This window comes from Etheostoma spectabile, chromosome 1 (genome assembly GCF_008692095.1).
Source record: "Etheostoma spectabile isolate EspeVRDwgs_2016 chromosome 1, UIUC_Espe_1.0, whole genome shotgun sequence".
Lineage (NCBI taxonomy): Eukaryota > Metazoa > Chordata > Actinopteri > Perciformes > Percidae > Etheostoma > Etheostoma spectabile.
This window is the reverse complement of record NC_045733.1, coordinates 26,225,843-26,251,435: the sequence shown is the minus strand read 5'-3', so window position 1 is coordinate 26,251,435 and position 25,593 is coordinate 26,225,843. Positions and strand designations below refer to the sequence as shown.

Sequence of the window (25,593 nt, the reverse complement as noted above, 5' to 3'; positions counted from 1 at the left end):
GGGGGGGGGGTCAATGTAAATGTTATTGCTGTGTGAGCTCATTTGATCAAAGTCCTGGAAAGGTTAAGCGAATCCAATCTGGTTTTGTATGGCAGAGTGGAGACACAGGCGCTGGGGAAGAAACCCCCAGGACGGAGAATGGATTATCATATTGGCGCTGGAGTAGCAGGGGCCTCCGATGGACAGTTTACTCTGCCCGTAATGCGTTTAGACAGCAATTGGCCTTAATAACCTTTATTGACTTCAGCGGGTCAGTGCCAAGAATCTAATTATCAAAGTGTATCAATTTCATTGGAGTTTAGAGTTGCACCGCTCAAAATAATTATTTTAAGGTCGGGCCGGGGCAATTAATCCCCTCTCCACTTATTTGATGGCTTTGTAAAACATTATAAATGTTATGGTTTCTGTTGTGCGTTTCACCGTAAATAATTTCAGGGAGCAATTTTTTGTAAGGCATTATTTGAAGAGCTTTCCGTGCTGGTCCGTCTGAGGGGAAAAAGGCAGCTTTTACCAGCAGTCATTTTTCTCTTTCGCTCGCCGTTTTACTTGCACAGTCGGGCAGAGTTTTATACCCACTTTAAATGCACACATGGAACCCAGATTAATTATAAGTGTGAACTAAGCAGTAAAGTGTTTAAAGACCATTTATATTGCTCATTATGAAGCCATTCATTATCTCCTACATTAAAATCACACTGTTTATGCATCATATTGTTTTGCATTTTTAAGCTCTACACCGTGCAAATACGCTTATACATTTATTTTATTCCAAATCTCTGTGGCTTTTACGCCTATATACAGTATGTTTCTGTGTGTATGCACATGGGTGTCTTTGTGTGTGTGTGTGTGTGTGTGTGTGTGTGTGTGTGTGTGTGTGTGTGTGTTTGTGTGTGTGTCCACAGTGTGAATGAAAGGAGTAAATGTGCAGCTGTAGTTTATCCTTCATTGACAGTCATTATGTGCTGTTACCTGGATAGTCGCAGCTGTTTTTCCTTTATCGCACAACATAGACTAGAGGCCTAATCCACACGTTTGCCCTATTTAGACGGAGCTGTATAAAAAAGAAATGACTCAAAGATTATTGTTATTATTCATTTAAAGCGGAAATATATGGCTGCTAATACATTTTTACATCACGCAGCAGCTTGTGTTTGGAAATATAAAATGAAAAGAAGCGGGAAGAGACGGAGAGAGAGACTGAGGAAGAGTGAACGTAGCGGTGCAAAGGTATTTGCAATTCTCTTTGAAGTCCCTATTCAACAGGGTAAGCTGAATTTTCGGCAGTGCCTGATAGTGTTCTGCGTAAATGCTTAAACCCCTTTAGAGAATTTTCATGGGCAGATACGCGGTGGCTTGAAGGGAGCGTTTATGTTACCTGGAGCCAATGCAGCCCGCAGCTTTGTACCTAAAGATGTACACTAGTAGTGAATGGAATCCCACTGAGGTTTGTCTATGACAGAATCTCACTGCAACATCGCTGTAAGCCAAAGCGGGGGATAAAAGAGCTGCGAACAGATTTAACCCTGTCACTTCTCAGCTGGTGTCTCACATATGCATTTCTATACTTGAACACACACATGGAAGGACAACAATACTGGGACGTACACACCAGCAAACACACTACTACTACATTTGCATGTATGGTGGTGTCCATTTAGAAAGAGATGACACTTTGTGGTGAAGGCTCTTATGGTACTATTTTCAGTTAACACACAACGTTATTTTTTAATGTTACTTAGCAGAATAGAAGTGTCCTTTTTAAATGTACACACAGAGACATACACACACACAGCTGTTGTCAGAGTTCATAGTGTTTCACAGTGTATTACTGCCTGTGAGTAAACAAAACCTGACACCTGCTCATCCTCTTTTTTTATGACAATTCTTTCTTATTCAGAATGATTAAAACTAGAGATGCTCCAAAAGCATTTTTTGCTTCCCGATTCCCTATTCTGATATCTGAACTTGCGTATCGGCCGATACCGAGTACTGATCCAATACCAGTGTGTCATATTATACACAACTATCCCTGTGTGGATGTGATATGATTTCTATGTTTGTTGTCGGTCTGGCACAGGTTAAACTCTTTGTGAAACATGAACAAACACATACAATGAACGCCACAGAACTTTCTTTTTTTTATCCAGATTGGCAGTCAGTAATAACAGAAAAAGATCATAAATTAACTACTTTAACGTAGATTTTCTTTAGGGCTTTGTTACGTCGTATCGGATTGGTGCATAAACTCCAGTACTTCCCAATACTGATACCAACTTTTTAGGCCGTATTGAAGGCGATACCGGTATTGGTATAACAATACTGGTATCGGTATCGGAACATCTCTAATTAAAACCATTTCTGATACATGTTTGTCATTATTTCTCAATAAAAAAGGATGCAGCTCATTGTCCTGAAAGCTAAGGTGTGGAGACTTGTTACATTTTCATTCCTACACTAGACCTGAGCAAACTTGTTTTGGAGCTGTGGATCTGGAATGTATAAGAGGAACTTGGCTGTCTTTGACTTTATGTTCCAGCGTAGAAACCGTAAATAAAACAATGCCATTGTTTAACGTCACTGCCGCTTATGAAAGAAAATGAGCTCATCGAAAACTCCCACATTGTTTTGCCATGACTGTCAGCTACAGTATGGAGGACACCTTATCTACATATACAATGAGAGGCTGGGGACTTTTATTGACAGCCGTTTGGATAATTTATATTGTTTGTCTGTGAATTGGGATGTTGACAGTGTTTTTTTTTTTTTTTTACTGTATCAGCAGGCTTTGAAGGCGGCTTGTCTCGTAGAAAACAAATGAGCACTTTACAGAGACTGATCTGCCTTATCCGCTTAGCAGCTTCCTCAATCCGTGCATTTACTCGTTTACGCGCTTATTTACTTACTTATTCATTTACTTACCTTTATATGGATTTTGTTTGATTTCCCGCCTCCCCCCTCCAAACCAAAGCCATCCTCTTTCTCTCCCTCTCCTCATCCTTGGCCCTGATCAGCAAGATAAGCCTTCAGAGGAGGGAAGATAACATCCATTAAAGTGGTAAAGAGGAATTATGGGGCAGCCCAGATTAATCACTGCTCAGCTTAATCGCATTCAGTGCGGACGCCGGGGTTGGCTGCAGGGCCCAGCTTTTTCCTGTGTCATACCAACAGAGGGAGAGATGCAAGGAAGGAGTGTTAGTGTGTGTGTGTTTGTGTGTGTGTGTGTGTGTGTGTGTGTGTGTGTGTGTTTGTCGAAAAGTGCCTTGATGGGGAAGAAAGAATAAAAAGATGAAAGAGAGATTTCAGAGCATCTCATAGCAAAGCCCGCCTCTCTTACAGCTGACTAGAGACATTACCACAATCCAGCGCTTGATATATAATTACTTCAGTACTTTGATCCAGGTGTAATTGTTTACTCTTGCAGGCAATCGTGTGAAAGTGGTGGAGTAAACTAAATTACCACAGACACAAGAAAACACATTGATTTGTCACTAAAAGTGAAGATATTGTTCAATGAATGCACTTTTAGTGGAATATTGATTGTATTGACTATTGAATACATGGCGAGGGATTCTCAATCACTTGTTTAATACTTCTCATGTTCAGAAATAGCAATTGAGATGTGGTGCTGAGCTCAATAAGCCAGAGGTAGCAAAAATAGAGCCCTCATACTCTGAACTCAGTGCACACACTTTTATTGAAATCATTTGAATCTGGATCCTCATCAGGTCTTGTGGTTGATATCCTTTTCAATGTTTATCTGCATGTCAACTCAAATTAGTTTCACATTTATTTGTGCAGCCCCTAATCACAGTGACAGTCTCAAAGGACTTCATATCTCCCACACATAGCACAACAATAAATTAAAACCCATTAATGAAACAGCCCACCCCAACTATCTATCCTCAAAGTGAACAATAAAGTACTCCCACCCCAAAATCTAATTAGGGACAAAAATAGAACATAAGGTTCTTTTAGAGAGATCGAATGCAAACTGTTTTTACACACAGAAATAAAGGTTTTTGGCCAAAAAAAAAGCCAAAACCCTCAAAGTGAGGTGTTACTATATCACCAAATGACACATTTGATCTCTGAAGACGCTGTAGGCATAAAGGTATCCAATGTGGTGACAATTAAATCCTTAATCAGCTTTTTTGTGAGAGTGTTGCCATTTAGCCCAGCAAATACTAACCACTAACTCGGTACCTCGTACATAAAGCCTTCTGGGAAAACAATGAGTGGAGAGAAAGGGCTGACGCTGATGGAAATTGTCTGATCCGCTTGAAGAAACGCAAAGAAAAGAAAGAAATATGGGAATAGATCGGTTTTTTTTGTGACCAACTGTTTTTAGTTAAAGATTACATACAATTACAAACAATATGTTGAGACATGAGAACGTGTCTCAGGAACACTACATTTTTTTGTTGTTGTTAAACACGTGTAGGAAAGACGAAAAGGAGGGAAACACAACCAAAACACAACAGCAAGAACGAGACACACACACACACACACACACACACACACACACACACAGAAACAAGATAAGGGAGCAAACACATTCGCAAATAGAGGCTCGAAGGCCGCAGCACCAGTCCACAGCATGGCCTTTGACGAGTCAGCAAAGCTGTCCCAAGTGTCCAAATTTTTTTCTGGCGTTCCATTTACATGAGCTGTAGACAGTTTTAAATATACATCATACAAAAAAGTAAGGGTCCATGTACAAATAGACACATCACATCATTGGGCGGTTTCCAACGGGTTGCAATCATTTTCTTAGCAGCCATGAGTCCAGCAAATACAGCACGTTTTTTATTTTTAGAGAGCTGATAGGCTGACAAATCGTTCAGAATCAACACGTTGGCAGAAACACGGAATATGGGAATAGATAGTTGATGATAATTGAATAATATTTTGGGGGAGATGGGCATTTTCAGAGGTGAAGAGATGAGAGAGAGAAGGGTAAAATTTATGTCGGAATGGGAACACACAAGAGAAAATAAACCAGAAAGCGGCTGTGATTACGGTCAGGAGAAAGTTCAAGTCCTGCGAGCATTCGGAGAAGTTTCATACACTGTATATGTTTTCTCTTGTTTTTTTGTGTCTGTGCACCTTTCAAAACATAGCATGTACGGTATGAAGAGGATAGCCCAACAGAGATCAAACCTGAGATGTGTACTGTTTTCTGGTGAAGCAGATTCTCTCCCATGTGAAGCTTGAAAAGAAAATCCCAGTTTTTACACCCCAAGATCTGTTTTTGTAGTTTTGACCATCAATCCTATCAGTTCTGTTTTTACTCGCCAATTTCACTGCTGAGATCCCAACACTGGTAGCTACACCTTCACAACGGAGGACTATCAGTCAAGAAACAAATCCCCAAATATTCTACTCTAGGTGTTTAATTGACTTTTAAAACTAGAGGCATACACACCCAATGTGTCCGTTATTACCCATTGCATTGTTAAACTGTATGCATACACAACTACGGTAATAATGGTAATTCAAAGTTGAACCAAGAAGTTGCTGTTCAAAATTTAATTGACTTTTTCTACTGACTGTTTTGGGTAATAACTTTGTTTTCATTGGGCTTGTTTATTGCCTGTCTGATTACTCATGTACGTACGTAGCTACTATGTGCATTCTATTGTAAAGCCATGCCTTCCAGTAGTACTACTTCTGATAAGTAAAGTTGGTGAGTTGAACCGTACTGGTGAGGCTGAGAGCAACCATTCTTCCAGGTAGCGAATCTCTTCCTCTCATCCTCTCCTTTCCCAGCAGATAGAGCAATCTGATGGGTGGTGTTAAATGGGTGAGATGTAGGACAATGTAATTAACGCTAGTCCTTTAGCAAGCCCCGCCTCGCTCCACTGGGAGCGCCCGATATAGCGCTCATTAATTCCTATTTGTGTGTAATGAGAGGGTCATGTTGGACGTAATAAATGGCTCTTTTATTTGGGCGAGAGCTGCAGGGCGGCATCCTCTCCTGGCTAACAGTCTCATAAACACTCTTTAGCTGTTTTAATCAGCCTCCCTTGGTGGGGCACAATCACACATACACCTGCAAACATAACTCAATAGTGGGGTACAAAGTATACTGTGTAAATGAGCGGAAAACAGGTGTGTTTAGAAACACTTGAGTAAATATAACATAATCATGTTTCTATTAATGAGTGGCTGTTGTAGAGATAACCAACAGATAGCCAGTGGCAACACTTATATAGACTTTATTTGACGAGTCAGACGAGGCAGGAGATGATGCTGATTTGATTGTTTACTCTGTGGTGTCAACAGAAAGGGGACATTAGCTGTATGTGCAGTTGCTACATCTGCTTAGCTCCCCTCCGGTCATATTACAAATGTTTCTGGCCCGAGCGTGCGCACACCTACCTTTGTCATCGCACTGGTGACGGCGTCCACACACACATTCACGCTTGAAAAACACAGACAGGAGGTCAAATCCCTAAAAGAAAAAAAAAGAAAAAAGTTATGGTGAAATACATCAGTTGTGTCCAACTCACCTGTTACATATACATTGCTGCTGCTAATCGACTACAGAATATACATATTAGTGTAGAATTTTAAAAATATATTTTCCTTTCTTCCCCCACGGCGGGGGGTTTGGGGTTTGGTTCCTGTCAGTGCTGTCAATTAATGAAGTCTTGATTTATTTTTTTTTATTTTTTTTTAATGATATTGCATTTGAAAGTCCAGACTTCTTGAAAAGTCCTGAGGGGCTTTGTTCAAATACTGATCAACAATTAGGAAGAGCTGGCCACTATACAGCATTACAATTAGGGTGTACCGGTATTTTGTCGAAAGATTACACCCGGAATACAAACGATAAGCAAACATAAATCTCGTTTGTCTGCTTTTTGATGTCAAGATGCAATGTAACATATGTTTGATTCACTGCATTAGTGTTGTAACATAATCCAAAGTGTACTGTCTTTACTTTGAATTTTATTGAATTAATTAAATCAATATACTCCATAGTCAAATTATTTTTTTTCGAGTATATGAGGTTTGTGTTGAACATACATTATTAAATGAAAAAAAGAATACTGCAGTGTCTGTGACTTCTTTGCCAGATTGAAGTAGACATGATCATATAGAGTATATGAGTCCATAATCCAGTTATATGTAACTGCTTCATGGTGTGTGCCATTGTCTATTACTGTATGGCTGCGTAGTGCGGAGAGAATTGTTTAAGGCAACACGGCTGCCAGTCTAGTCACAACTGAGCTATAGGGAAACAGCAGATTTAACATACTCCTGTTTTTTGTCACATAATGTATAGTGCTTTCAATGAACAATACGATAAACTTTATTGTCCCCGAGGGGAAATTCATTTTGGGCACAATGATGCTTTGTACATTATAAACAATAAATAGTAATCTACAGATTAAAAGATAGTGGTCAATAAATAGAAACCTGTTGATTAATAAATATAGCTGGTGCAATAGTAGCAGGTAATAAAACTAGGAGTTGAGGTAGAATGATGCAACCGAAATATACTCATTACCATAAACCTTAATTAGTTTTAAAGTGAGCAAATAATGGAAATCTGAACCGATGTTAAACATTTTGGCACATCTTATACGATGCAACGCCAAGGTTATCAATAAAAAAAAACAGGTTTGTCTATGGCTGGTACAACACAGACCCTTTGGTTTCTATTGAAGTATACAGTGTTTTTATGGTAGGGAATCTGCAGGCGCCAATCTCCTCTGGGTTAGACATAGTCGTTCTTTTTCACTGTTCCTCTATAGGTAATTCACAATTGATGTCAGACTAGTCATAAGAGGGCCTGTTTAGTTTTGCTCCATGGTTTTCAGCCAGATGCAAAAATTGAGGACTCAGTACGCTTCAGACTTCTTGTAATCAATCAAAACTTTGTTAGCGGCACATTTCAACCCTTTCAGACATGTTCCCCCATTTTATAAAAAAAAAAAAACAGTATGTGAGTGTGTCTAGATGGATGGAAACCCTTTTTTATTGGTTTAGCATTTTTGAAGACCTGAAATATGGTGCAGTGTGTGTTACACTGTAACTCCAGGGCTTAGAAAAGCTGGCTTTGGCCCCAGTCAGCAAAAAGCTTTTTACTGGCAGGAGAGTGAGGTGCTGATCACAATCTTCTATCTAGCTAAAATCTAGACTCAGCTTTCATATATTGAAAGAGAGTAAGAGGGTTTTAACGGAGCAGAAGGTGCTTGAGTGTCACGCTCATCGCAAACATCTCTGTCCAGCTCTGTCTTCATTGTCCTGAATTAGTCAAAGCGCCTCTCAAAGCTTTCTTGTGATGGATGGATGGTGCATTCTTGCCAGGCCAGTAAAGAGATTGCACAAGTGTGTGTGTGTGTGTGTGCGTGCGTGCGTAGGCGTGTGTGTGTGTGTGTGTGTGTGTGTGTGTGTGTGTGTGTGTGTGTGTGTGTGTGTGTGTGTGTGTGTGTGTGTGTGTGTGTGTGTGTGTGTGTGTGTGTGTGTGTGTGTGTGTGTGTGTGTGTGTGTGTGTGTCCTGTCCTGTCCTGTCCCAGTCGGCAGGAGAGCTCATTCAGACTAAGAACTATGTGGTTTAGCCATTAAGTCCCCCTGGATCCACACTCCTTATCATGAGGCAGAGACAAAAGCTTTGCAAGAAACAGCCTGGTGAATTTTCATGTGATATTTGTGGGCCCATTGGGCTACAACCCAACAACAGATTTGCCTTTTCTTCTCACCACCAAAAAGGAGCACCACAAAAGCCTGTGAGTTCTGCTTCATTTGACCCTGTGGAAAGCATATGTCCTTCCATTCCACTTGTATTCTGCCCAGAAGATGGAGTGCCGTTAGGGCCATAGAAAGCATCCCTGCCCACTTGAGTGTGTTACAATGCCTTCAAACAAAATCACTTGTCAGGGGTCTTCCCTTTTTGGGAGTGTCTCTAACCCCCACACCAACCCATTGTCACTTCAAACATGTTACTCTGATGTTGCAGACACATTTTTCTAATGTTTTACACTCCATATAATCCGCTGTGTGTAGCAAAGCCCATTTTACTGGCTGACATAATTGATGGTGCCTGAGACCTTGCAAGGGTCAATCTGACAGAAGGGTCTTAGTTTCTATCACCACGGAGATTGCGAGCATTTACGTGCACACAAGCACAAAGTTAAACTAGGGAATGTCCTTCTAAGACATTTTAAGTATGTTATTTTATCACAGAAACATTTAGACGTGCTTCTAATATATAACCTTTTTAGAGAGCTCTCCAAAAATGATACAAATCTAGTTTTAGGGTTGAGTTTCAGCACTCATCACTAATGGGTAGCACTAATTAGTATGCGCTCAGTGGCCACTTTAGGTACACCTGTACAATGTAGTGCAAACCAATACAACATGCCTACCACAATATCTATCTTTCTCAAAGCTTATTATATTCAGTTTTTGGCCACATTGTCAGAAATGTGTATTTTTAATTATATGTTTATTATTTAGGTCTTAGTTAAAGGTGGTCATGTACTGGACTAGATAATGTTAAGAGGTGTTTTACAGTTTGTGTTCAAAATATTATAAACACCTCAGAATATAATACAGTTCAGTGCAACATTCTAACTATGACCTTAATGCTTAAACATTTATAACATGAATTTAATTAACACCTCTATGAGAATGCCAACAAAACCTGAACATTATAGGCATCGTAAAAGTAGACTTTAAAGTTGTATTAAATTGCATTAGACTGTACAGGTGCACATCATTAAGCAGATCCTGACTGTCTTTAAACATGTCTTCAAATGTTAAGATATATTTGGAGGAACTGCAAATAAGTGTTGCAACAAGCCTTTTTGAAAGTCAGTGCTCTGTAAGTTTTAGTTGTGAGAACTGCTCAAAGTTGCACCGATAATTCAAAAGACACGCACGCACATACAAAGAAAAGACTTTCTTGAATCATCTGTGAGAGAACATTTTTATAGAACTCACTTCCCTCATTTTCTTTACTGTTTCCTCTTTGATAATATCAAAGGTTGTGGAGCTTCAAAGCTTGGTACACAAGCCTGACCAGCAATGTTGACACCTTTCACTTCACTTTTCCCCTAAACACACACACACACACACACACACACACACACACACACACACACACACACACACCCACACCACCACACCACACACACACACACACACACACACACACACGTTTATCAACCAATCTTACGTAATGAAAACTGAACAAATTTAATTCAGATATGCCTCAATTTTGAACCATCTGTAATCATGTGAGAGCAGGCAGAAGGCAAAACACACACACACACACACACACACACACACACACACACACACACTTTTTTATGACTTCAAGTGTGATGTCACAGGAAAGTGAATGTGGTCTGGCCTTATTTCTTCCTGGGCTAATATAATTTTTCCACCAGTGGAGAGTCCCCCCCAAGAGCAAAGTAACTTGATGGTGGCATGCAGTAAATACACACAGATCCCTTGTCCAGACTGGAACTGGTGCTGGCAGGATCACAGCTCCCCAGTTGTTTATATCAGTGAGCAGAAGCTATCCATTACCCCGAGCAAGGTGCCTGATGCCTTTTTCCACCAGCGGTCAAAGTGATATTGGTTTCTTGTATTAGAGGGGAGATGGAGTCTGCCAAACTCCCACTTCCAGGGCCTATGAAATCAGATGTCAGAGCAGCTGAGCTTAAACAGTGGCAGAATTCTGTGGAGTGTCTGAAGATTTGGAGAAAAGGGTCCAACTTAAAGCTTGATATGCCTTGCTGATGTGCTAGCAATATTGGTAAGCATGAGGAAGTTTAGTTAGGGAGGAATGACAGTCAGAGGCAGAATTGACAACCAGGGTGTTAGAAAAGGTAATTTAATTTTACTGATATCATGTTGTTGCTAGGGTCTGAAAAAGTAGTAGATTTTAAGTAGTTTGATTAGGACAATGCACATTAATCAACAATTCTGTAAATGCGCCAGTGTTAGCCAGTTACCTAGCATGCCTGTCTTTATGTTAATCTCAGGTGTTAATCTGTCGTTTAGAAGATAACTAAAATTAAAACCAGCAGAGAGCTAAGTCATCTTCTTGGGGACCAGGTTGAATCCCCCACTGAAGAGTTTAGCCAGTTTATGGTAATTGTCAGCATTCATAAAACAAAAACATTTCTTTTCTTTTCATCACAGTAGGTATTGAATCTTGGATTGTCATGATTCAATACCATACAATATAATACAATATACAATGTAATAAAGGTGGCTTCCATAAGTTTACACACCTATGCTAAAGTTGAATAAAAAGTGGAATAAAAAACATATATTTAAAATTGATCTTAATGCCTTAATTTAAAAGAATATGAAAAATCCGTGGTGAAGGGTATGTGATGATGTGGGGTTATTTTAATTCCAAAGGCCAAGTGAACTTTTTTTTTTATTTATCAGGAGGCATAGTGTCCTGGATCCATGAAATAACTGGCCTTTAAAAATATAAAATCTGCCTGCCTCTATGTGAATCTAACATAGGGGTGTGTACACTCACCGGCCACTTTATTAGGTACCCCATGCTAGTAAAGGTGTTGGACCCCTTTTGCCTTCAGAACTGCCTCAATTCTTTGTGGCATAGATTCAACAAGGTGCGGAAGCATTCCTCAGGGAGTTTGGGTCATATTGACATGATGGCATCACACAGTTGCGCAGATTTGTCGCTGCACATCCATGATGCGAATCTCCCGTTCCACCACATCCCAAAGAGCTCTATTGGATTGAGATCTGGTGACTGTGGAGGCCATTTGAGTACAGCGAACTCATTGTCATGTTCAAGAAACCAGTCTGTGATGATTCCAGCTTTATGACAATGGCGCATTATCCTGCTGAAAGTCAGCCATCAGAAGTTGGGTACATTATGGTCATAAAGGATGGACATGGTCAGCAACATACTCAGGTAGGCTGTGGCGTTGCAACGATGCTCAATTGGTACCAAGGGGCCAAAGAGTGCCAAGAAAATATTCCCCACCCAGACACCACCACACCAGCCTGAACCATTGATACAAGGCAGGATGGATCCATGCTTTCATGTGTAGACGCCAAATTCTGACCCACCATCCGACTGTCGGAGAGAGAAATCGAGACTCATCAGACCAGGCAACGTTTTTCCAATCTTTATTATCCAATTTCAGAGCTTGTGCAAATTGTAGTCTCAGTTTCCTGTTCTTAGCTGAAAGGAGTGGCACCCGATGTGGTCTTCTGCTGCTGTAGCCCATCTGCCTCAAAGTCGACTACTGTGCGTTAGAGATGCTCTTCTGCCCACCTTGTTGTAACGGTGGTTATTTGAGTCACTGTTGCCTTCTATCAGCTCGAACAGTCTGGCCATCTCCTCTGACCTCGGCATCAACAACAGCATTTCCGCCACAGAACTGCCGCTCACTGGATGTTTTTTCTTTTTCGGACCATTCTCTAAACCTGAGATGGGGTGCGTGAAAATCCAGTAGATTAGCAGTTTCTGAAATACTCAGACCAGCCCTTCTGGCACCAACATCATGCCACGTTCAAAGTCAAAATACACTTTCTTCCCCATACTGAGCTCGGTTTGAACTGCAGGAGATTCTCTTGACCATGTCTACATACCTAAATGCACTGAGTTGCCCATGTGATGGCTGCTTAGAAATTAAGTGTTAACGAGCAGTTGGACAGGTGTACCTAATAAAGTGGCCGGTGAGTGTATACTCATGCCCCCTGTAAGGAAGAACAATTATACATTATTCATTCAAAATTAAAATTGTTGACTTTTTTTTTAAATTAAGGCATTAAAATGAATTTCAAAAAGATGTTTTTTTTTATTCAACAGTCACACGCAGGGGATGGATTACTAGTTAGGGCCAAGACTTCCTCCATACGAGCATACATACATGTTGGCACACATTTAGTCAGGCAGGCCTACTGGCCTGTTGCTGGGCCTGTGACACGTGGTAGTGGCAGGGAGACAGGCATGGAGGTCACCAGTCTGACAGACAGAGGTGTATTTAGGCAGGGAGGAACCATGGTGGCTAATTAACAACAGCCATCAGCCAAAACCTGGGGAATGGTTGGTGTTACTGGTGATTTTGTTTACTGCCTACCTTTTTTGGTATAACCACCCATCATTTGGATGGTCTATTCTGGTGTAGAAATCACCCATGTCAGTTAAAATAAGGAATACATTTGGATATTTTGAAGTGTTTGCGGTCAGCAGACCTAAACGTTTCCTATATAAGAGAGTGCTAGTGAGGTAAAGAGTGCTCTGGGTCCCTTGAAAGGTTTGCTCTAAAGTCAGCAGAGACATTTCATGGGGTGTTAACAATTTCTCAGACACCCTGGTGGCCAGCTAGTAGTTCTGTTTTATGGAGTGTAAACCTTCAGTTCTGCATGCATCTCTTTTTAACCCTCCTACCTTTGGGCTATTACGTGACCTGTGGCAGCTATTCTGTGAAGTTTTAAGGGAAGTACACCATATTGCACAGTGTGCGGCAAGAAACAATCTTCCCATTCTATTATTCTGTGTAGAATGAGTGACATGTTGTTATGTGATGGAATAGACAGATGCTTGTTGGTGTTAAGATATAGTCCTGGCTCGAGGTGTTAGTGAGCCGCCCCAGGCTGCCCTCCAGCCAGCCTTGGCTTGGAACGCTATCATCACTCCATCTCCCCCACCAACCAAAATATCACCTCGGCCTGGCTGCGTGTTTGTTTACCTACCCTGCTCCTGCACAGGGCCGGAAATGTTTATGCCTATCTGTAGTAAAATAGACATGGTTGAGTTTGGGTCTGGGGACCAGGGATGGAGGTACCCAAGCCCTGCTTGTCCTCTTGTTCACCTTGGTATGTGGCCTGGGTCAGAGGGACATCTGTGGTCAGCATCAGGCTGTGAGAGGTGGAGGCTGAGGATAGCTACTGTCATCATGGGGTAAATAGAAGGAAAGAGGGGGCTGATTAGTGCTAACACAGGCCTGGAGATGAAGGGCTGTGGTGTTGCCGAGGCTAGCTGAGGCCGGGCTCGACCAGTAAACAACCAGTGGGGTGTCTAAATGGCCTGGGGGTCAGCCCATGGCTAAACATGAAGGCCTCTCTCAGCACCGAGTCTTCTAAACACAAGATCATACGCACTCTGGCACGCAAGCTCACGTGTACACATTTTAATGAGCAGGAGGCTTGGTAACACACATTCAGATTATCAGAGGCACACCTGTACTCACAAAAACTGGCTGAAAACAAACATAAAAAGAGGCTTTCCCATACTCACCCACCAATGTACACACACTCTCTCAAAGCAGAAGTTGTCACTGGTGTGTTCAACATGTTTAATGGAAGAGGTAAGCATACTGTCACGACTTTTGCCCTCCTCATTGAGTTGGGACAAAAAGATTTTCCCCATCAATTTATAGGCTGTGATGCACATCAAGGTGAACCGTGGTGGACTCAGGTTAACAGCGTTTTTTGAATTATGTGGCTTTTACCGGCTGTATTTTGATGTTTGATGTTGCACAGTTACTAAGCTCATTAAACTGTGCTGTCTTTCCTTTCTTGCCACCCATTCTGTTCCCAGTCCAGCTTTTAGAGGAGCTGAAACGAGCTCAGAAGCACGTCAGAGCAGGTTGCAGATCAACTACGAATCACTTGCTCATCAGCGCTGTCCTAGAGACACTGCAACTGTGCTACACGCCCAGCATGGCAATGTGATGTCTACTGGCTGAGATGGTGATACAGTCTGAATGCACTTTCTGGCACTTTCTTAGCCTGACACTCATCCCCAGAGGATGGGTTTTTGATCCAAACTGAAAGGAACAGTTTCTATAGGGAGTACAGCCAGCCCTGCTTCCTCCTGGTCACCGTAATCTTGGGTGTCTTTTCCGAGTCAGGTGTAATCAGTCACACACCACCACGTGTTTTGACACCTGTCCTGTGTGGTGTAGAGGAAGTAAGCATATTACTCTGCGGCAAATCACGCTCCTTTCCTTTGGAAACACACACACACACAGACAATCAAACCTATCTTCACATGAATTAAGACAGACAGGTGGATTGTCAGAAAAGGATTTAAAAAAAAAAGAGGGAGAGGAGAAGAAAGGAAGGTTCCCTTACATTGTGGGGTTTTTGAAAAGATGTTTGGATGACTGGGGAGGCGAGTGACTGTTAATGGGAAGAAATGAACATGCTTTACTGGTGGATGTGACAGGAAAAGACTGTTCTTAACAAGGCGTCAGAGTCAGTCTGAGTTACAGATCCATCACTTCTCAGAGGCTGGAAAAAGGAGGGGGGGCATTTAAACATATTCAGAGAGGGAGAGTCTGTGAAGGGTAGAGGAGAAGAGGGAGAAAGAGGGATTTGAGTGTGGCTGACAGCACTGCATTTAATTTGGGCTGCCGGATCCTTTTTCATTTGACTCCCTCTCAACCAGCTTAGAGGCTGCGGAGGACTCTGAGGCGAAGGTTTGCCAGGATGTCTCAGATTAGCACTGATGTGCCACGTCACACTTTAAGCTGGCCTGTAATTCATGTTCAACAGGGGGATACTCACACATTACACTGTGCTGTGCAGGACGTGATTAATTGACTCACACTCTAATATTGGGTGTAATTTGCCCATCCTCTGATGTGAAACTGACTTTATACTAGACTTACTGTATGTCGCCGTACCAGGGATGTTATAATTGAGTCTTGGCTCAGAGCTGTGTAATTTCTCAACTGAGGATAGAAGCTCAAGGATGGAGGGAATCGCTTCAGGTAGTCTTTCCACTCAATTCCATGCAGTTTAATATTTAGGGAAAAACCTAATCTGGCCAAATAATTGTCTTACTCAAGAATGTAGTGGGTGGTAATCCAACCAATTTCATTTCATTTTAGACTGTGACCATTTTCATTTGAATTGAAAAAGGAAATTCCAGAATAAATATGAAGCTAGGGTTGAGTTTGTTTGGAATGGCGTGGTCCAGGTCATACTCTTGTTGACATATCTTTTCATTTAGTTCTACTTGATGCAGCTATTTTATACGTCTGCTTCTCTTTTTCAGACAATGCTCTTCTTGGATACAGTGGAAGAAGAGGGCCAGGAAGGAGAGGGAAGGAGGGAGATGGCAGAAACCTTGCTGTCTTCCTTGACAGACAGACACCAGCAAAGACAGACATGGCGAGACAGGTAACACAATGTACCACCAACTTTGTTCTTTCCATCGGCTCCATCTCTGACAGATGTGTGAGACAAGTAAAGTAGGACACTTTATGAAATATGAGCACTGTCTTATATTCAAAACGGGAACACTTTTCACAAACAAATAAGTAAAGTCACTCTAAACTCATTTTCGAAATGAGCTATTCTTTAAAAACCTGTGTTAGATTATTGTTTTATTGTTGTTGTTGTTCTTTTACAAAAAAACAACGTGTATTCATACATTGTGCCGTGTTATATGTTATATATGTTATATGTTTCTATTTTGGTTACCTTGATTTCCCCAAAACAAGGTCATACTGTAGCTGAAAATCTTGAAAATTGTCATTGCAATTAGATTGGCCAAAACTGCAGCAAGTGCATACTGTTTGTTAACCATATTTAGTGAACCCCTGTTAAGGAAAATGTGACACAACCAAAACTTTGGCGCACACATGGAGACCAGAGCTATTGGAATACTGAATGATTGCGAGTGAGACCAAATGGTTCGTTATCGCATCATCAAGCAAAATAATCATGAATCATCACCTTACTCCTACCTTCATTCAGTGATGTGAATTCCACAGATACACAGTGTTGTAGTTGGTGTTTGTTTGTGGTCCTTGGGCCTGGCAGCTATCACAGCTATCACAACGACACACGTGTCTTGGATAAGCCCAGTCACTTCCTTCCTTCCAGATAAGGGCAGAGAGCTACGGCTTAGAACACTGGCCATTCATTCAGATAAAGGACGCCTCACACACACACACACGCACACACACACACACACACGCACACACACACACACACAAAACACAGTGTTATTTTAGCTGTTCATGCTCACAGTCACTCTCCCCCTCAGCACTAGCAAGGACACACATTTTGGCATGCATGTAGATTTGCAATCACATATGTTTCACTGCTTATGCTTCTCTATCAACAGATTTGACCTCAGTGTTACACACACACACACACACACACACACACACACACACACACACACACACACACACTTTGGACCAGGCATGAACCAGAGCCTAAAGAAAGCAACAGTGCCAGGGGCAGAATTTACAGACTAGACATTCCTGAAAGCAACATCATTCTTTTGATACATATACCTGGATGTATCAACTTCCTGCAGTGTTGCTGTCCTCATCTTTCCGTGACGCCCCTTTTGTTTCGATTTGTCCCCCGTAGTTGACCCTTAACTATGCCCCATCCAGATGAGCCTTGTAAACTGGCTGTTTCCACACACCTTGCTTTGCTGCGTCGACGCCCACGGCCTCACAACACTGATGTAGGGCCTGCTCTGGCCTGCATTCCAGGTGCAGGTGCTGAAAGCTAGAAACCATCTCACCACACTCTAACATCAGCGCTGTCCCCCACCCATCCTGGTTCGCCCACCACCCACAATGCTATGTTGCCACCTTTTAACCATGTCTAACCCTAGACTTAGCTCAGCCCACCCTAAGATCTTGACAACCACTATCACAAACCAGGGCAGGAAATGGTCCGTCCTTGTCGGTGGGACAGGCAGACGTTTACTCTATCAGCAGTGAAAGAGTGATTAGATTAGTTTTGGAGGAGGGCAAGCGTCCCACACAATATGTTTGAACTCCAGCTGCTCATGATAGCTCCTCTCCCCTTTACACACATTAAATGTCTATCCCTAATCCCCCACGGCCCCCACTTACAAAAAAGCCAGGGGTCATCCTGTCAAGTGGCTGTCAACAGATCTCATTTACACAAAACTAAACACATGGCTATGTGCAATGTTAAGTGGGACGTACTGGTACTGATTACAGATTTGCAGATAATGAGGGTTAAGAATTGCCTTGTTAGAAAAAAGAGAGTTTTTATTTATGTATGCATACTACTAAGAGACAGAATCATTGTTTTGAATTGAATACAAAGTATATTACAGAATCAGACAGTGAGTGAACTTAGTCAGTCAGTTGTATTTAAAACCTTGATTTGTTTTTGTTAAAACACTCACCAAAGTAGGACTTTTGAAATTAATCTACTGATTATTTTTGTTGATTTCTTTTATATCTGGCGTCCTAATTAGGTTTTCACACAATATGCAACATGCAGTCTTTTATCAATATACCGCCTTTTGTTTCCATGGTTTCCATTCAGCGCATAATGCTTGCAAAAGGATGAAAACCCGCAAAAAAAGCGTGATTGATGACTCTTGCTAGAGGCACATAAACATAAACAACCAGCACTGATTGATTAAGTTTCTCGCTGACTTTTGTTTCTTAAACACCAGTTTAAGCAGCACACTCTGTAGTGCTGGAACGTGGGCCTGCTCACTGCCATTTTCTGCCTCCGGGGCATTTTTAGCACTCCCAAGAAGCAGAGAAAGAGAAATTGGACCTGGTGACCAGTGGTTCTTCACAAGTGACTTATAGGCACTTTGAGTGAGTGATGCCTTGGCTCGCCCCGCTTGCAGAAGCAGTCCATTCATTCACTCTGAGCCAACAAAGTTATGAGAGCTTTTTTATTCTTATGAGCTTTTCTGGTAACTGGGTTTTCCCGATGCACATGGTGAATTCTTTGATAGATGCTGCCCTCTGTGTCCCTTTGGTAAATGCCCCGTGAGTGCCCTGGAAATAGATGCATTATTATGTGTGTGGGTGACTGTACTGTCAAAGTCAAAGTATCTTTATTAGTCTCCCTAAAGAGAAATTTGTTTTGGACACTGAGTAACATTGCTACAAGAGTTACAACAGACACACAACAACAAGCACAGGGTTAAAACAATTAACAGACACATGTACAGTAAACATATGGACTACTCAAAGAGCTGTGCAAATTTCAGATTACAAATGAACATTTTAATACTTACAAAAAATAATAAAAACAATCCTTTCTACATTCTTTTGTTCACCCATACGTGCCTTACAACTACTCAATCCTACGTCCATACGCATTCATGCATTCAGTCTTAAAAAAAAAAGATTATAATAATAATTAATTTATCCATTCATAAAATTACAGACATTCAGTTAAAAATGTGGATTATTGCTCCATTCATATCCATACATACATTCAGTCAGAGATATACATTAAATGAATGAATTCAGTCATACGTTCATCGCTGCTCATTAATGAGCTTAACTGTGAGAGGAACAAATGAGTGCTTATACCAGTTATATTAGCAAACTGCAAAAACAATACGTGGGACTACTGTAGCAGTTGAGTATGCCACACAGGAGTTACTGATTGTAGAGTAAGGCAACCTCCAGGGAACAGCCCTATTAGGAAATGGCACATCTAATTCAATTCAGTTCAATTCAATTTTATTTATAGTACAATTCATAACAAGAGTTATCTCAAGACACTTTACAGATAGAGTAGGTCTAGACCACACTCCAGAATTTACAAGGACCCAACAGTTCTAGTAGTTTCCTCCAGAGCAAGCAACAGTGCGACAGTGGCGAGGAAAAAGTTCCTTTTAGGCAGAAACCTCGGACAGACCCAGGCTCTTGGTAGGCGGCGTCTGACGGGCCGGTTGGGGTTTGTGGAAATAACAAAATCTACAACATCATCTAAAACATCTCAGTGGCACTATACAACTATAGAGATTCAAAACACTTTATACTGGAAATATTAGGTTTTAATAATGCATAATGTGTTTCACATCTACTCAAATATGGGTTAAACAGGATTCATTGTTTGACAAACACTATCCAACAGTATTCAGACTTGAATGTGTATGATTACAGTATTTTAGATTGGAGTACCTCCTTGATGAAGTGACCTAATGCTGGTCTTACAGAGCCTGGAGGTCACAGTTCTGACCAACATAAAAAAACAAAAAAAGGCTTTTTCACAGCCGGTGAGCAAACACTGAAGGGAACAGCTGTGAGTTTTGTACTGACCATGCAAACTGCTGTAGGCTTTGTAAGGTCATTATATGATAATGAAAATCATTACAGAATTACATGGGGGTTTAGGACATGAGAGCAGCGGGGAGGGGAGGGGAGGGCCACATTGGGTTTGATAAATGGACTGTGAAGGTGCCCATCTGGCCCTCTCTATGGCTTTTTCTTCCTGCTCTTTTATCCACTCTCGTCCTTTACTACCCCTCTTTCAGTCCCCTTCTCTGTTCTCCAGTGGGCCAGTTTAAAAGCAAGCAGGCCTGTAGTGAAAGATTAACAGAGTGCAAACCCAACTCACCTCTGTGGAGGAGAATAGAAGAGGGGAGACAGGCGGAGGTGTTTATGACCCAAAGCAGGGTTTGTGCATGACTTGGCAAACCCTGTTCTCCCATCATTCAGTGTGGGCCGGAGAGGAGAGTAGATGGCCATTGACCTTTGGCATCGGAAACAGTTGGACAGTTTAGGATGTGTGAATTGCTGTCGTTTGGAGGCACCTTGGTAATCTTGGTTTAATAGGTTTGGGTGGTAGATAAGGCAGAGAAACATGGCAAGCGCAAAGAAGTTTGTTACTGAAAACAGCTAAACTGTTACTATTTTGCAGCATTTTGGGTTTATACCACGTGATAAGGGAGAGAGACAGTACATTCTGCAGCAGTGGCAGACAGGGATGGAAATCCATCATATTCATCTGTGTCACATTGAGACGTATGTGATTTTGGACTGCACAAATACATTTACATGATGGTTTGCCAGCCTGGCAATTTGTACTGATGCATTGCATATTTCCTTTTTTTTTAATTAGGCAAGTGTTTACTACAGTTAAAATTATGTGTCTATGATTAAAACATCTAGATAATTTTACTTCCAAGTAATTTTAACATTTATGTTCATATTTGGATTATTTTAAGAACTTTGATTTTTAATTTACACTGATTTAAATAAATGGCATTTTTTAATTAATCATAGGCAAATGTCCTTTTATTATCTAATTCCATTTCAGTCACCTTTTGAAAAGACAAGGAGATAATAGCTGTACACTCAGAATCTGTGGCGTAGTACATCTGTCGTCTGAATTTATTACTTTTCTCCAACTTGTTGAGAGTTAGTGAGGTCTTTATCCCAAAACAAAGACAACATCAGCTGACATGGCAAGCAGAGCTAAAGGACAGAGAAGGAGGTCCACGTGTCCACAGCTGCATGCATCACTCAGCTGTCCAGCTTGACCCATGACCTGTAGGACCTTTTCCAGCCTCCATCGGCTTTATGTTTCCTGCCATTGTCATCCTCTCTTGTCCTCACCTGGACATGGCGCTGTTACACAAAAGGCCCAGTCTGTCATCAAAACCAAGGGTCACCGGGGGCCAGCAGGGGCCAGAGTACCGAGGTTGAAACTGTGCCCAGCCGGGGTTGACCCCACAAGTGATGTCAGCTACCAGTTGCACCCCTATGGAGACAAAAAAAAGATGAGAGAGACCTTCGTTGGCTGGCACTTCATTCCAGGAGTGGTGACATTTCTTTTGTGTTGTCCGTGACAGACTCCGCCCCGATTCCTGCACTGGGGTGGGACAGGGAGTTAGGAGACAATGGAGGTCCCCTGTCCCAGATGGGAGTTGGAAGGATTTTCAATGTCGTGTCCACAATTAAGATAGACAGACCACAGCCTTGTCTAATGTGGCCAATGACCTCTTTTAGTCCCTAGAAATGCAGACGCCATACTGCAGGGATTACTCTAATGCCATATACAACTCACTCTCTTTATACTCTCAAGGTTTCACTGGGCACAAGTTCCCATAGACCTCTAGCAAAGCCATCATCTGTTGAGATGTCATTTCACAAGTGATTGGGTTGGGTTTCTGAAATGTTAGAAAGGAGGCGTGTCCTTCCATATATTTCTTTCAGTGTGAGGAGTTTGACTGGCTATTATGTGGATGGGTTTGAAAAACAGGGTTTGTGCGATACAGTTAAGAAAGGGTTGCATCAAGCTGTCAATAAGTAGTTTTAATTAGCGATACTGGTGGTGTTTTTTGGGCTGGCATCATAAACCAAAGTTGTGGTTGGCGGCAGTATAGTCCGGGTATGTTGTCAACCAGGCGTGCGTGATGTAAGTTGCAACCCAAGGTGACAGGTTCATCAGATCTCCCAGGCAGTAGCCCCACATTTGCTCTCTACATCATTCCACGGTCCTGTTTTGCAAGCAGAAGAGACAGGGCGACCTCAGTCTGCCTTCCTTGGCATGAGTTGCCAGCCAAAAGTTTTTTCTGGCTGCACAATTGTTTCTCCTTACCTTAGGGGTTTGCTTGTTGCGCTGGTGGGCAAACACCTGTGTGTGTGGTGGGTGGAACTGTCGTGCCACAACCCTGTTCACTATCGGTGTGTGTTTGTCTTTGTACCACCTACTTTGGCCGTCATTGTCATCACTGTGTTTACTTGGTTCAGGGCACTGGAGGAGAAAACAAATAAGTACATGTCATCGGTCTCTTTCATCGCTGGCCAGCCTGTAATTAGTGCAAGCGCAGTGGTTAGCCTAAGACGCTGTCGTCTAATTTGTCTGTCTTTATCTTAAACATGTCTGTGTGGTCCCTGAGACCAGTTACATGCGTGCCGCAAGATCGCCTGTGGCCTATGTGTTTGTGAGGTGTGTGTTTGTGTCTGCTTGATTGTAATTTATGAATTCATCTCTCATGCACCCACCCATATTTAGCAATCAGTCAGTTATGCATGACATGTCCTGACCTTAGCAGAACCTCACAGCTGCTGTCGCCCTAGCAGTAGCAGTACTCCCATTCTAGTTAGCACCCAGTCTGGAAAGTACCTCAGAGTATGTCTTATTCTTGCAGGAATATACTTTGAATGAGATGACTGGTGATGCTATTTATTTACCTTCTACTTACTTTACAAACAAGTTTGTCCTGTGTAAATATGCACTTCTATCTTGCCTTGTTCTCAAACAAGTCAGTAATTGGCGATGAGGTACATGCTTTCTCTCGTTTTGTGGTTAAGTGTGGGAATGGAAGGCTTGCAACTGGCAGGAATCGGTATCACGCTCTCTCGTTGTTACTTTTCCCAGCTTATCCTTGACTGACTCACAACAGCATTAAATTGCTCACATATTTTAATGGAAACAGTCATTTCATAATTATTCATTTCACAGTAAGAGCTTGGCAATGCAATGCGGCACAGAAAGGGAGAAAGAGAGAGAGTTAAAAATGTCATTAAAAGTCCCACAGACATTTAAACACACTTGTTGGAGAGACAGTTGCCTGTTAAATGCTGCCTTTTTTAATATGGAAACAAGATTTGTGTTTGGAAAAGACAATGTGGTAAAGAGAGGGGAGGGGTGGTCTTGGTTTGGGCCTGTTTTACTGTTAGTCACGAAAACCAGGACATTCTTTTTGGTCAAACCCAACATCCCAGAGAGCTGATAGAGCATGATTGGATGAGGATGTGTGGCAGGCATGTGAAACAAACGGCAAGAACATAGCATTATGGTTCAGTGGGGGGTGCGCTCTCCAAAAACACTGTCATTACAGTTTATCTCATCTAAATCCTTTTTGTCTTTGGTTGAATCACAGTCCTTCTTAAAACATTAAGTTGAAACAGTACCAATTTAGGTTATTATGCTGAAATATGTACATATGAAAAAAATGTTGACCGGTTAGTGAGCTAATTAAATGAGCATAAGTATAAACTTGACATATTTTTACGTGTAGTCCTTTAGTAAACACACGAACAATCTTCATATCATATGCTTGTAAAGTTTCAAGTTGTGTTTTGTGTATGATTTGTTATAGCTACTTGAAGGTGCCGGGTAAGGGGCGGCAATGTCTCTATCACAGAAAATAATTGAAAAAATGTATGCTATGTTCACACACACACACACACACACACACGCATACACATACACGCACATGCACATTATAGATGCATTCACACCACATGCTCCTTTCTATTTTTCTCCATCTCATCTACTACAACCACCACACCTGGGCTCTTCTTTCTCCTACACACATCTCCACCCCCCCACTCTTTACACACACATCTTTCTCCCCTCCTCTGTTAATTATAACCTACACCGCTGGAACACTTCATTTCATATCAAGCATATTGTCTCTTCAAGGCTGGCAGGCAGGTCATAAATTATCCTGAAGGTGAGGATGGAAGTTGGAGGAGATAGTTATGAAAATTTCATCTGTCTGCCATAGCGGCCGCAGCTGCTCCTGTCACCAGCCGTGTGCTGGAGGAATTACACCGGGTCAGCGTTTGTGTATGTGTGAGGGTGTGTTCTTCACTTTGTGCATATGCTTAGGTACTTGAACATGTGAATGGTGCACGTATATACAGCTCTCACGCATGAAAGTCTTTGTGTATCACCACATTTGTCGCTTTGTGCACGTGCGTGTTCCTGTGTGTGTCGTTGGGCCAGTGTGTACAGAGGGTTGGCCAGGTAAGACCTGCCTGTCAGTGTGTGGAACATCTTTGGCGTCCCTGTCACCCCAGGGCCCCCAGCTCTGCCCTGAAGCAGGGCAACTGGGAGGGGGGGGGACAATCTCGCAGGGCGGTCCCCAAGCTGTCTCTGTTCATTACCGCTACAGAGATGGGACGTGGCCGGCAGGTGGCCAGACCTTTAGTCCTTACCTACTGTGATCATCTGCTGCTCCACTCTGTGGACGTGTGTCTGTGTGGGTGGGTGTGCAAGTGTGTTTGAAAATGAAAAAAGAGTCAGAGGAAACCCATAACTTATGTATTCCAGCAGGGAAGTGGGTATTTTATGTTTGACCTATGCGTTTATGTCTTTGACAGATTATTGCATGCAAGCAATGTGCCTGAGCAGGAACATCTCATAATGGCTACGCTTACATATTTACGAATGTATATAAATTCTGTATTTGGAGAAACTGGAGTGCAGCTGTGGCACTTTTTTTGACAGAGCGTGAAACACCTCTTCTCAACAGACAGCCACACCAAGTGGCAATTAGTAAGAAAAGAAAAACACAGTAAAACTCCCCCCCCCCCTCGTCCCCTCCTACGTCAATTTTCAGTTTCCTGCAAAAATTCTATTAGGGCCAAAGTCCATAGCTGTTAATTAGAATTCTAACTAGCTTGCCTCCTGACGAATGGATGGCTTCAGCAGCGATGTAGGATAAAAGGGATATCAGCGATTTCACTTCCCTGTACAAAGGCAGCCTCTGAAATGGGTCATCAATCCCACAGTGATAAATGTCTGGTGGAGTAATGACTCTCTTATCGGCGCTGGATTACTGGAGATATTTGTAATTAGTGTAGCCACACAAGTCCCCGACAGATGTTTTTGAGGCGGCACAATATTGAGGCCTTGTTTTAGTGCTAAATGGGAACTTTCTGCAAAGAATAGGGATAGTTAGAGCTATTGTGTTGCCACAGACATAGGTGAATCTCAAGAACTGAGCCGCTGTTTTGTCAGTGGGAAAGTGGGAATGTGTTGTGCTGCTCACACCTACAGTACACACAAATGTATGGAGCCACATTAACACACACACACATTTAAGCTCATGACCTGATAGCTTAATACACAGCC

The 25,593-nt window shown here is 42.0% G+C and overlaps 1 protein-coding gene across 2 annotated transcripts in view; it reads left to right on the top strand.

Annotated features, from left to right (window-relative positions):
* Positions 1-25,593, top strand: part of fto (FTO alpha-ketoglutarate dependent dioxygenase) — a gene marked incomplete at its 3' end in the record, with an annotated part of 134,636 nt that overhangs the window by 50,507 nt on the left and 58,536 nt on the right. For both annotated transcript variants that reach the window (XM_032514638.1, XM_032514632.1), the window contains 1 exon segment: positions 16,019-16,143. In XM_032514638.1, the coding sequence (XP_032370529.1) occupies positions 16,019-16,143 (125 nt within the window).